The following is a 12,310-nucleotide window of genomic DNA, read 5'->3' on the forward strand; positions in this document are numbered from 1 at the left end:
TCATAAGTCAGTTTTGTTTAAGTACCCCAGTTCTGTTTGGTTCACAGTCAGTTTTGTTCTCTTGCTGAAGTTCTTTAACTCAAAAATGTACTCAGAGCTGTTGAGTTTTCTGTAGAACTGCAGCGAGAACTGGATGGGGGAGACACGAGAATCCATTAAGTTGTAGTGGCAGATGTTGGAATCGCGGCCAAACTTGCCCATTTCATCTGCCCTGACCTGTTCTCGCTTCCCGAAATTCAGACAACGAAACATCATCTTCTCCTCTTGGCAAGGGTGGTAAAAGGTTGATGCCGAAGGGGTTTTTGTTGTGATTTTCACATTTTGTAGATTTTAGGAACACAGTAGTTGTGGATTTTTAGAGGGTTAATATTTCTAACAGTTTAATGCCTTTCTATCACTACCCCTGTCCCAGAACAGGGAGCTCAAATTCCTTTAGTTAATTAATCTTGTTCAGACTCCTTTCCAAGGTAGAGCTGAGGGATATCAGAGGCCCACAGAATGAAACATAAACACAGGTCAGAGTGACCCAAAAGCCAGAACTGGATGAACTCCAAGAGACCTTTGTGTGCCTGAGGAAGAAGAGCTGATGAAGACAGAGGGTCTTGATGACCCCAGACCCAATTCCAGGGGTTGGTCCAGGGGTGGGACTGGGGCTGGACTGAGAAATGTGTAAAGCAACGATTGGAGGGGTCTGATTATAAAAGCCATGGAAACAAGAACTGGGACACATGGATGTCATCCTGTATTCCTGTGGGCTGCAGGCCCTGTGTTATTAAAGGACCTTTACTTTTATCTCACCCTGCACTAACGTGGCTCAGAGTCCTGGTTTGGGGGGAAGGTCATTCATGGCATCAAGGTCATGTGGAGGCACGTTACTGTTTCTTCTGTCTCGGCTTCTTCAAAGGAGGTCATGATGAAAAGAGTCCTCAGAAGAAGAAAGAAGGAAAATCACAGCATGGAATCACTGAGGGGAGCGGGGCTCCGGTTCGGCCAGGGGGGTCCAGTGGTTCTGTCGGGGCGATCCAGCGGCTCCTCACGCCCAGGAACTCCTCCTGGAGCCACCGGAGAGAAGTCCTGAGGCACTGAGGGGAGAACGGGAGAGGCGGGAACGGGAGGCTCAGAGGTGACCTCAGCACTGTCTGGAACTGCCTGAAGGGAAGTTCTGGCCAGGTGGGGAGTGCCATGATCTGGTAAAGGGACTGGAGTTGGCCCAAGGGTTGGACTTGATGATCTCAGAGGGCTTTTCCAACCCAATCCATTCTATGATTCTGTGATTCTATGGATGTGGCACTGAGCGAGGAGCCACCATGTCTTGATACAACCCTACTGTGATCACCAGCCCAGGGCACAGAGTGCCACAGTGATCACAGTGGGGTTGAATCAAGGTTGGATTTGATGATCTCAGAGGTCTCTTCCAACCCAACTGAGAAGAGCAACAAGGCTGGAGAAGGGACTGGAGCACAAGTGCTGTGGGGAGAGGCTGAGGGAGCTGGGGGTGTTCAGCCTGGAGAAGAGGAGGCTCAGAGGTGACCTCAGCACTGTCTGGAACTGCCTGAAGGGAAGTTCTGGCCAGCTGGGGGTTGGTCTCTTCTCCCAGGCACTCAGCAATAGGACAAGGGGGCACGATGGGCTCAAGCTCTGCCAGGGGAAATTGAAGTTGGAGAGCAGAAAGAAATTCTTTGCAGAGAGAGTGCTCAGGGATTGGAATGGGCTGCCCAGAGAGGGGGTGGATTCCCCATCCCTGGAGGTTTTTCAGCTGAGCTTGGCCGTGGCACTGAGGGCCATGATCTGGTAAAGGGACTGGAGTTGGACCAAGGGTTGGACTTGATGATCTCAGAGTTCTCTTCCAACCCAATCCATTCTGTGATTCTGTGATTCTATGAAAGTCAGGTAGCAGTGAGACAGCCCAGCCCAGCAGAGGTTTGGTTGGCACCACCCTCAGCCCTCGTGGGAGCTCTGCAGGTTCTGCCCCTCCGTGGGCACCACCAAAGAGTGGCTTTAAACCAATAATTATATCCAGAAGGCACTGCAAGTACAGTATTTTTATGAACCAGCACAAAGCACGTTCAGGATTGGCACCTTCAGCTTGTTCAGTGTTGCTGTAACCCAAAGCATTTCTGACAGGAATGCAAATTCTGGCAGGAATTACTAAAAGGAAAGAGTTTAAACAGGATTTTTTCATTGAGCCAGAGCAAACCTGGCCAAGATTTCATTTCAGAACTACATGACAGTTTATCTCTAAGTTTCCCTTGGAGAAAGAGGCACAGGAAGAACCTTTCCAGGCACTCTGGACTCCCTGAATAGTTCCACTACAGAGCAGGGAGGACAGGAGGAAATGGCCTGGAGTGACTCTGGGGGAGGTTTAGTTGGATGTTGGGAACAATCCCATCCTGGAAAGGGCTGCCCAGCCCTGGCACAGCTGCCCAGGGCAGGGCAGGAGCCCCATTCCTGGAGGGATTCAAAGCCCTGTGGATGTGGCACTTGGGGACATGGTCAGGGGTGGCCTGGGCAGATGGTTGGACTTGGTGATCTCTGAGGGCTTTTCTAGCCCAGTGACTCTGTGCTCTTCAATAACTAATTTGGGCTCATTATTAGGAGCAAAGGGCTGGATTTATGAGCCAGGAGCTCCTGCATTAGTATCAACTTTCAGAATGCAGAGGCAGAAGTAGCTCCAACAACACCTGAAGTTCCTCATCCTGCCAGTTCAGCTCCCACAATATTTTGCTGCAGCATTTCAGGAGGGGTTGGGGCTCCGAGGTTGTTTCTGCAGCACATCCCACATCCCACAGGAAGGACTTTTCCCTTCCACTGCTCTGCACAAAGCCAAGTGTGTGTCCGGATAATTGGCCCCTGCACAAGAACGGCATTAAGTCAGTGCTGAATTATTCATGAGCCTCCTTTAATGTCATTGTTCTCCCTGGGCTTTACAAAGGAACAACCCCCTAATTCTGGTGTTGTGGGGCTGGTGGGGCCGTCCCTTCACTGCTGGGGCAGCACCGGGGGCCAAAGAGCTGGGGGGTCACTTCTCCTTCTCCTTTGGCTGAAAATTAACGGTTACTATTAAAAATTACCTGGTACTTCCCAGTGAAGTTGTTCTTGGAGCCACAACCAAGCCCCAATTATTGATGCCAGGCATGGAAGTGGCAGGTTGGGCTGGTGGGAGGTGCCCCAGGGCAAGGGGGGGCACTGGAGGAGCTTTCGGGTCCTTTCCAGCCCAAACCCGTCTGGGATTTCCTGATTAAGGCATTTTTCCCAGTTAGGTCCCCTCACCCTCCTGCCTTTTTCTTTGGGAATTTGTCAGGCAGGTGGGAAAAGTGTGTTTATTTTCCTGTATTTTTACAGAAATGCTGCAAGTCCGATGGTGCTTTTGAGGGCAGATCCCTCCCATAATTTCAGAATCCCTCTTAGAGCCCGGGCATTAAAAGACAAGTGTATTTTTATCCAGAGGTCACTGGGCTTTAAAGGCCACCAGGACACACACTCAGCACTCCAGGGCAGATTGGCTGATTTTCAGTCCTGCTCAGAGCCATCTGTGGGCTCTTTCCCCCCAGATCCTGTGTGAGAGCCCAGATTTCTGTGTCCATATTTTACATTTATTTCCCCCAAATCCTGTGTGAGATCCCAGATTTCTGTGTCCATATTTGCATTTATTTGCCCCAAATCCTGTGTGAGATCTCAGATTTTTGTGTCCAAATTTACATTTATTTCCCCCAAATCCTGTGCTGAGATCCCAGATTTTTTTGTCAATATTTCACATGAATTTCCTCCAAATCCTGTGTGAGATCCCAGATTTCTGTGTCCATATTTAACCTTTATTTCCCACAAATCCCATGCTGAGATCCCAGATTTTTGTGTCCATATTTGCATTTATTTCCCCCAAATCCTGTGTGAGATCCCAGATTTTTTTATCAATATTTCACATTAATTTCCTCCAAATCCCGTGTGAGATCCCAGATTTTTGTATCCGTATTTACTATTTATTTCCCCCAAATCCTGTGTGAGATCCCAGATTTTTGTGTCCATATTTTACATTTATTTCCCCCAAATCCTGTGCTGAGATCCCAGATTTTTTTATCAATATTTCACATGAATTTCCTCCAAATCCTGTGTGAGATCCCAGATTTCTGTGTCCATATTTCACATTTATTTCCCCCAAATCCTGTTCCTTGTTCCTCTGGCCACATCCAGGATTCCCACAGTCACCTCCCTCTGCCATTTGAGTTTCTCTTCCCCACAAGATCCCCACAGTCACCTCCCTCTGCCGTTTGAACCTGATTTTCCTTTCCCAGACATTGATTATTTCAGGAGTCAAAGCAAATTTATGGAACCCTTGAGGAGCTTCCAGTGCAAACCCAGAACAGCCCCAGCCCAGCCCCAGCGGCAGCCCAGAGATTCCCAGCGGGATGTTCCATCCCTGGCTCCTGGTGAGAGCTGCAGGAGGGGCCGGGCAGGAGATGACCCGACTGTCCCTCCTGGAGCAAAGCCCACCCAGGACCTCTGGCCATGGCAGGACCACTCTGGGTTCCAAAGCAGCAACACGAAGGACACCCAGCTCTGGGAAAATCGATTATTTCCCCCTTCTGATATCTGGGCACACAAAAATGGGTTTATTGCTCTCTGAGCCGAAGGGAGGATACAGAAAAAGCCTCCTTAAAAAATCTGCTCTTGCAGTCAAGGCTTAATTACAGCTCATTAAGTTGTGTCACAGCACTGGGAGCTGCGGTTCGGCTCGTGGGTGATGGAGCAGTTTGTCCCTCCTTCTCCTGGGGGTGGTTTAATGAGAGGAGGGGAGAGGGGAGGAGAGGGAGGGGGGGAGAGGAGAGGAGGAGAGGAGAGGGAGGAGGAGAGGGAGGAGGAGAGGGAGGAGGAGAGGGAGGAGGAGAGGGAGGGGGAGAGGGAGGGGGAGAGGGAGGGGGAGAGGGAGGGGGAGAGGGAGGGGGAGGGGGAGAGGGGGAGAGGGGAGAGGGGGAGAGGGGGAGGGGGGAGAGGGGGAGAGGGGGAGAGGGGGAGAGGGGGAGAGGGGGAGAGGAGGAGAGGGGGAGAGGAGGAGAGGGGGAGAGGGGGAGAGGGGGAGAGGAGGAGAGGGGAGAGGAGGAGAGGGGAGAGGAGGAGAGGAGGAGAGGAGGAGAGGGAGAGGAGAGGAGAGGAGGAGAGGGGAGAGGGGGAGAGGAGGAGAGGAGGAGAGGGGGAGAGGGGGGAGAGGGGGAGAGGGGGAGAGGGGGAGAGGGGGAGAGGGGGAGAGGGGGAGAGGGGGAGAGGGGGAGAGGGGGGAGAGGGGGGAGAGGGGGGAGAGGGGAGAGGAGGAGAGGGGAGAGGAGGAGAGGGGGAGAGGAGGAGAGGGGAGAGGAGGAGAGGGGAGAGGGGAGGAGAGGGAGAGGGGAGGAGAGGGAGAGGGGAGGAGAGGGAGAGGGGAGGAGAGGGAGAGGGGGAGGAGAGGGAGGGGGGAGGAGAGGGAGGGGGGAGGAGAGGGAGGGGGGGGAGAGGGAGGGGGGAGAGGGAGGGGGGGGAGAGGGAGGGGGGGGAGAGGGGAGGAGAGGGGAGGAGAGGAGAGGGAGAGGGGAGGAGAGGAGAGGGAGAGGGGAGGGAGAGGGGAGGGAGAGGAGAGGGAGAGGGGAGGGAGAGGGGAGGGAGAGGGGAGGGAGAGGGGAGGGAGAGGGGAGGGAGAGGGAGAGGGGAGGGAGAGAGCTGGCTCAGCCATCCCCACCCATCCAGGAAGGATCCAAAGCCCCCTGAGCACCCAGAGCTGCAGGAAAGGACCTTCTCAAAAACAAAAGCACAGTTCTGGTCCTTCAAAAGACACTTCGTGTGAAACAATCGATAGAGGTGAATCCCAACAGTCACTTTTTCCTTCCAATCCTTGGGGACATCCCTGCTCCCACCACAGACAAGGGAACTGCAGCCAGGAATGCTGGTGTGGACCTTCCCCCCCCACCACCAGCCTGGGGGGGTCACAACACCCCTTTTAACACTGTCAGACTTGTTTGAACAACTTCTTGTCTCCTTTCCTGGGTTTCTTTGGACATTCCTAATCCAATAACAGTTACTGACCCCACTGTATCCCCCTGCTGAGTCTGTTGCACCAGGTGGTGCCAGCGGGAATTCCACAACCCACGTGGGAATTCAGGCATTGTTTTCCCCCTTCACAAGTTGCACCATTTATTTGGCTGTCTCAGCCCCCCCATCACATCCCAGAGCTCGGCAAGGCTGGTTTGGGTCTCAGGGCTCCTCCCCAAATAATTAACGCACTTAATTAGTTACTGCCCTTGATTGCAGATGTTTCCTTGGCAACAGCTCTTGAGCTGAGACAGAGACACCTGCAGAGTCACCAGGAGGGGAACCTCTGGGAGCTGCTGGTGCCACAAATCTGGGGAACTCCAGCACTTGGAAAGTGCAGCATCCCCACCCCTGGGCTGTGCGAGGGGTCCCTGCCCAGGGCAGAAGGTGGGACTGGTCCCTCCCAACCCAAATCATTCCAGATATCCAATATCAAGCAAAGATTAAAATTTACAGGGGTGGTTCTTAAAAAACCCAGTTTTAAAGCAAATAAACCTCTATCTCACATAAACCCCACACACAACACTTAAATTTAAACTACTATAATTTTTCATTTCCTGCTTTAATATTTCAGGCATTGCATGTTGAGAAACTGCTCACACATCAAGCCCCACAGAAATACCCTTTTGTCTTGCTGAGATGTGCAGAAATCTCCCTTTTTCTGCAGTGCTGACTTGGTGTTTGTGGGACAGCAACTCAAACGAAGTTAAGGCCAATTATTTCTCATCTCAGGACCTCAAGCACATATAAAATATTCTTTGCACATTGTAGTGGAGACCAGGCTGGGAAAGGGTCCCAGACTCCTCCCATCAGTGGCACAGGGAGGGTCTCCCAAGCCCCGATTTCCCTGCTGGGATCACCAGAAAATGCTCCTTCCTTGTTACCAAGAATGGCCAATAAATTCAGAGGGTGCAAAGCAGGACCAGAGTAAGTGGGAGAGCCCAGAGTGAGCAGCAGCAAGCCCAGGGGAGCCAGCAGGATTTGGGAATTTCCCTCTCAAACAAAGCCCTCTGTGCTCCCAGAGCTGCAAATGAACCTGTTCTAAGCCAGGGCAGGAGGTTTGGCTGGGGCTGGGAAGCACCTTGAGCTCCTCACCCACCTCCCATCCCAGTTTCCCCCTGAGGACCAGCCAGGACCAGCCCCTGCAAACTGGGCTGAAAAGACACCTGAGAGCACAAAGATGTTGTCCCACCTCACTGACCTCACTCCCAAATCAAATTAATTAAGAAATAGTGTATCCTACCTCTCATTCCATGTGGTGCTTCCAGGACAGGCTCTGCTGCAGCTTCTCCTGGGACAGGTGACAAACTCAGGCCCAGCTCAGAGGTGGGGTTTATCCAAGCCTGGCACAGCCTCTTCCTCCCTTGCCCAGGCTCCCCCCAGCCCAGGACACCTGGAGCTGCTGACCAGGAGGTGGGAAGGGCTGGACCCTCAGCCTGGTTCCCTTTATTCCATTCCCAGCTCCCAAAGTAAGAGGTGACTCCATCCCATCCAAATAAACCCCCTCTCTCATCCCTTATCCATCGAAACAGGGACTGGGTGTTGTTCTGTGGGAAAAGGATCTGGTGGCATTGGCAGATTAATGGGATTTTTAATTGCCCTTTGCAAAGGACACTGTCAGCTGCTACTCTGAGCAGAGTGTTCCACATTATCCCAAGATCCAAGGCCTTTGAGAAGCCTGAAATATTAAGGAAATATTGATTATACATTGCCAGATTGTGAAGTTTGTTGTGTGGACCAGGAATTTGTTGGGATCAAACTGAGAACTGACTCTAAAATGGATTTTCAGTCCCAGAGATTTTTTGGTGTTTTCACCCCATGCACTTGAGCTCTGCATGGGAATGTTTTCCAGCACATCTGCACCAGCTGGAACCTCTTCCCCACAGCCTCTGGATTTCTCCACAGGTGCCAGTGCAACATCTCCCAGGTGGATTTGGGAATTACCAGCAGATTGGCTTCCAGCTGCTCACAGATGGCACTTCGGGATGTGACTGATGGCACAGCAACCCAGAGGCTGCTTTCCTTAAAATGGTGCTTTGCTCAGTCTTGCTTTTCCCAAAAAATCTATCAAAACATAATTTAAGTTAATTTAAATACCAGGTGTTAATTATTCCTTGGTTTGATAGAATCCTGGAATGTTTGGTTGGAAGGATCTTAAAGATCATCTCAGTCCATGGGCAGGGACACCTCCCACCAGCCCAGGTGGCTCCAGCCTGGCCTTGGACACTCCCAAGGATCCAGGGGCAGCCACAGCTTCTCTGCCCAACCTGTGCCAGGGTCTGCCCACCCTCCCACCCACCAATTCCTTCCCAATATCCCCCCAGCCCTGCCCTCTGGCAGTGGGAAGCCATTCCCTGTGTCCTGTCCCTCCATCCCTTGTCCCCAGTCCCTCTCCAGCTCTCCTGGAGCCCCTTCAGGCCCTGCCAGGGGCTCTCAGGTGTCCCTGGAGCCTTCTCTTCTCCAGGTGACCCTCCCAGCTCTCCCAGCCTGGCTCCAGCCCAGAGGGATCCAGCCCTGCAGCATCTCTGGGGCCTCCCCTGGACTCTCCAGCAGCTCCAGGTCCTTGTGCTGCTGTTCCCAGGGCTGGGGCAGCTCTGCAGGGTGAGGGGTCCCACCTGAGGGGGCAGAGGGGCAGAGTCCCCCCCTCTCCTGCTGCCCACACTGTGGGATCAGCCCAGCACAGGGGGGATTTTCTGGAATGTGAACACACTTGGCATGGGCATGTGGAGCTTCTTCTCCACCAACAGCCCCAAGTCCTTCTCCCCAGGGCTGCTCTCCCTGCAAAACTGAATCAAACCCCACCAATCCCTGGGATTGGTTTCCACACTTCCATTATGGATTTTTCCACTTTTTCTAACAAAGTGGAGGAGAACCAAGTTGAGAATATTTATAGCCTGGAGGATCCCGTGGTGGGACATGAGCTGTGCTGCCAGCAGGGGGTTCCCAGCTGGAGCCTGGGATGAAAGGGATCCTGGCACAATCCTGCCTCAACATTCAAAGGAAAAGCTCCTGAAAACACCTGCCTGTTCTCTTCATTAAGCTCTGCTGATGAGCAGCTCGGGGGAGCTGATCAGCACAGATAATTCTCCATGTCTAAGTAGAATAAACAAATCCAGTTCAAGTCAGCCCCCAAATGAGGGTGTATTTATGGGTAATTACAGTGGGATTCACCCGGAATGGCACCCAGTGTGTTTCCTCCATCCCCTGACCGAGGTGTTTTATAAATACTCCATTTCTCACTGCCTCACATCGAGCAGTTGAAAAGCCCAAGTCTTGTTTTCATTGCACTGATGAAAACAGAACAAATTCAGACAGTAAGTAAAGTGAAAATGTGGAAAAAATATATGAAAAAACCCCACAAAGCTGCAAGGGTTCTAAAATCTCCCTGGGGACATCCCCAGACTTTCATGAGCCACTGGAATTCCCAGGGTAAATCCCACAGCAGAGGGGGGTGTTTAGGAGGCGTGTTCTACCCCCGGGATCCATCCAGGGTACCCTAAGCCTGGCACGTGGGTACCCGGAGAGGGGCTGTGCCCCTCAGTGCCCCTCGGTGGTCCCCAGGCTGGGGGTGTAATGATTTCCACTGCCAGAGGGCAGGGCTGGGGGGGATATTGGGAAGGAATTGGTGGCTGGAAGGGTGGGCAGGCCCTGGCACAGGTTGGGCAGAGAAGCTGTAGCTGCCACTGGATCCCTGGGAGTGCCCAAGGCCAGGCTGGAGCACCCTGGGCAGGTGGGAGGTGTCCCTGCCATGGACAGGACGAGATGGGCTTTAAAGTTCTGGGATTCCACGGCTCGTCATTCCAGCCTGGTCGGGCAGGGCCAGGGATCTGGAGCTGGGGCAGGAGAGGGGCTCTGCGGGGACAGAGACTCGGGCGGGCGCTCCCCCGAGTTCAGATGGGATTTCTGCCCCGAAGAGAAGCTCTGTCCGTCCCCACGCTCGCCCCCGTGGCCATCCCCGTGGCCATCCCCGTGGCCAGCCCCGGTGCCCGGTGCCCACGGTGTCACCAGGTGGCACTGCTGCCCCGGCAATCCCGGCTCGCTCCGCAACCCGGGGGCGCGCCCGGATCGGGCACGGCGCGGTGGGACAGGAACCGGGACAGGGACGGAAACCCAGAGCCGGGACAGGGACGGATACCCAGAGCCGGGACAGGGACGGATACCCAGAGCCGGGACAGGGACAGGGACGGACAGAGCCCAGAACCGGGACAGGGACGGACACCCAGAGCCGGGACAGGGACGGACACCCAGGGCCGGGACAGGGACGGACAGAGCCCAGAACCGGGACAGGGACGGACACCCAGAGCCGGGACAGGGACGGACAGAGCCCAGAGCCGGGACAGGGACGGACAGAGCCCAGAACCGGGACAGGGACGGACACCCAGAGCCGGGACAGGGACGGACAGAGCCCAGAGCCGGGACAGGGACGGACAGAGCCCAGAGCCGGGACAGGGACGGACACCCAGGGCCGGGACAGGGAGTGACAGAGCCCAGAGCCGGGACAGGGACGGACAGAGCCCAGAGCCGGGACAGGGACGGACAGAGCCCAGAGCCGGGACAGGGAGTGACAGAGCCCAGAGCCGGGACAGGAGCGGACAGAGCCCAGAGCCGGGACAGGGAGTGACAGGAGCCCAGAGCCGGGACAGGGACAATCCCCTCCCTGAGCCTTGACAGGCTCTGCACCCACCTGACACTGCACTGCCCGAAATCTCTATCCCCAAAGCTCTGAGCAGCTTTTGTCACTGGGAAGCAGCAATACAATTTACTTTTCAATGCTAATCCAATTCCAGTTTGCAAACTGTAAGGATAAAAGTGCCCAAAGCAGTGCCAGGGATGAGAAGAGATTCAATCACAAATCCTGCCTTCATCCTGCCTTGAAATTCCAGTGGAGAGATAGGAAAACCACCCAAGTGGGCCTGCTCAGACCAAGGCTACTCTTGATACTGTTTCCTTATCCCAGAAAACTAATAAAGATGAAACCACCATGTTAAAGATACTGTGCTATCCATAATTTCCCTTTTTGGTACATTTTGGACACAGTTGTGGTATTTTTCTGACACAACCATTACCACCATGAGGCTGCAATGCCCCCCCAAGTCGGGTCTAACTGCTGCTGCCTCACGGCTCCGGTAGAAAACACTCCCAAAGCACTTTCAGTTTAGGAATTGCAAGTGATAATCCATGGAAAACGCTAGAGATCCATGGAGCAGGAGTGGGCATGTGGATCCAGCTCTCCTTGCCCTCAGCCACTCCCTTCCCAGAGCTGAAAGCACACACAGGACCTCCCAGACATAACTTAGGGAGGGGATCAATTTTCCTGTCGTAACTGAGGGATGGGAATAATTTTCCCAACTCCTGCTGAGGTGCCAAGAGCTGGGAGGTGGAGAGGGGCAGGAGGGCAGACCTTGACCCACGTTCCTGCTGGGAAGGCACAGACCACACGCTGCAGGAATCATGTGGAGTTCCATCGACTCCTCCAGACTTTCTCTGGCTGAAATAACTGCCAGCACTCCCATTTCTAATTAGAATGAATTCTGTCTCCTTCCTCTGGCAGGAAAAACAAACTGTTCCCGCCGTGTCCCCTGTGATGAGGCAGTGGCACATCCAGCACGGCCGCGGGGGCGGGTGGCACTCGGGGATACACCGGGAGGGGACCCCCCGAGGGGACTGTCACCCCCAAGGGGGCCAAAGGGGGGCCTGCAGCGGGACCAGGGCGTGGGGAATGGGTTATATCCAGGCTCTGGATGGTTGGGTCAGTTATTCATGGACTCATGGAATTGTTAGTTGGGAAAAGCCCTCTCGGACCATCGAGTCCACCCATCCCCCAGCGCTGCCACACCCACCACTAACCCGCGTCCCCAAGTGCCACATCCACACATGAAACAGCCACCAGAGACAAGTTCTCTGCCAGAGCTTCAAACGCATCATTTCTCCATGCCTGGCCTCGGCCTCCCCTCTGGTTTATTCCCATGGGGACAATCCCTGAACCATCCAAGGTGCCACCCGGCCACTGCACCCCCTGTGCCATGGGCAGGGTTTGTTCAGCCCCCCCAGTTCCTGGGGCTCTTTGGGATGATGGACACTCCACTCTGGCACAGGGAGGGCAGGGTTAACGACGGCAGCTCCGAGCTCTGCCTGCCTGCACAGCCTCCTCCGGCAAATATCCCCAGTCATTGCTCAGCCGAGCAGGGGAGTGCCCGTCCTGCCCAGCCCTGGGCGTGCCAGGGAGCTGGAGTGCCAGGACACACCCAAAGCCCGG

The 12,310-nt window shown here is 54.2% G+C and overlaps 1 protein-coding gene across 1 annotated transcript; it reads right to left on the reverse strand.

The window, feature by feature from the left end:
* On the reverse strand, window positions 1-912 carry LOC139675240 (TRAF-interacting protein with FHA domain-containing protein A-like). The gene is made up of 2 exons (XM_071562597.1): window positions 853-912; window positions 1-279 (listed from the first exon to the last, which is right to left on the reverse strand). Exons 1-2 carry the CDS (start codon window positions 910-912, stop codon window positions 1-3), a joined length of 339 nt encoding a protein of 112 aa, XP_071418698.1.
* Between the last annotated feature and the right edge of the window lie 11,398 nt (window positions 913-12,310).

This window comes from Pithys albifrons, chromosome 8, assembly GCF_047495875.1.
Source record: "Pithys albifrons albifrons isolate INPA30051 chromosome 8, PitAlb_v1, whole genome shotgun sequence".
Lineage (NCBI taxonomy): Eukaryota > Metazoa > Chordata > Aves > Passeriformes > Thamnophilidae > Pithys > Pithys albifrons.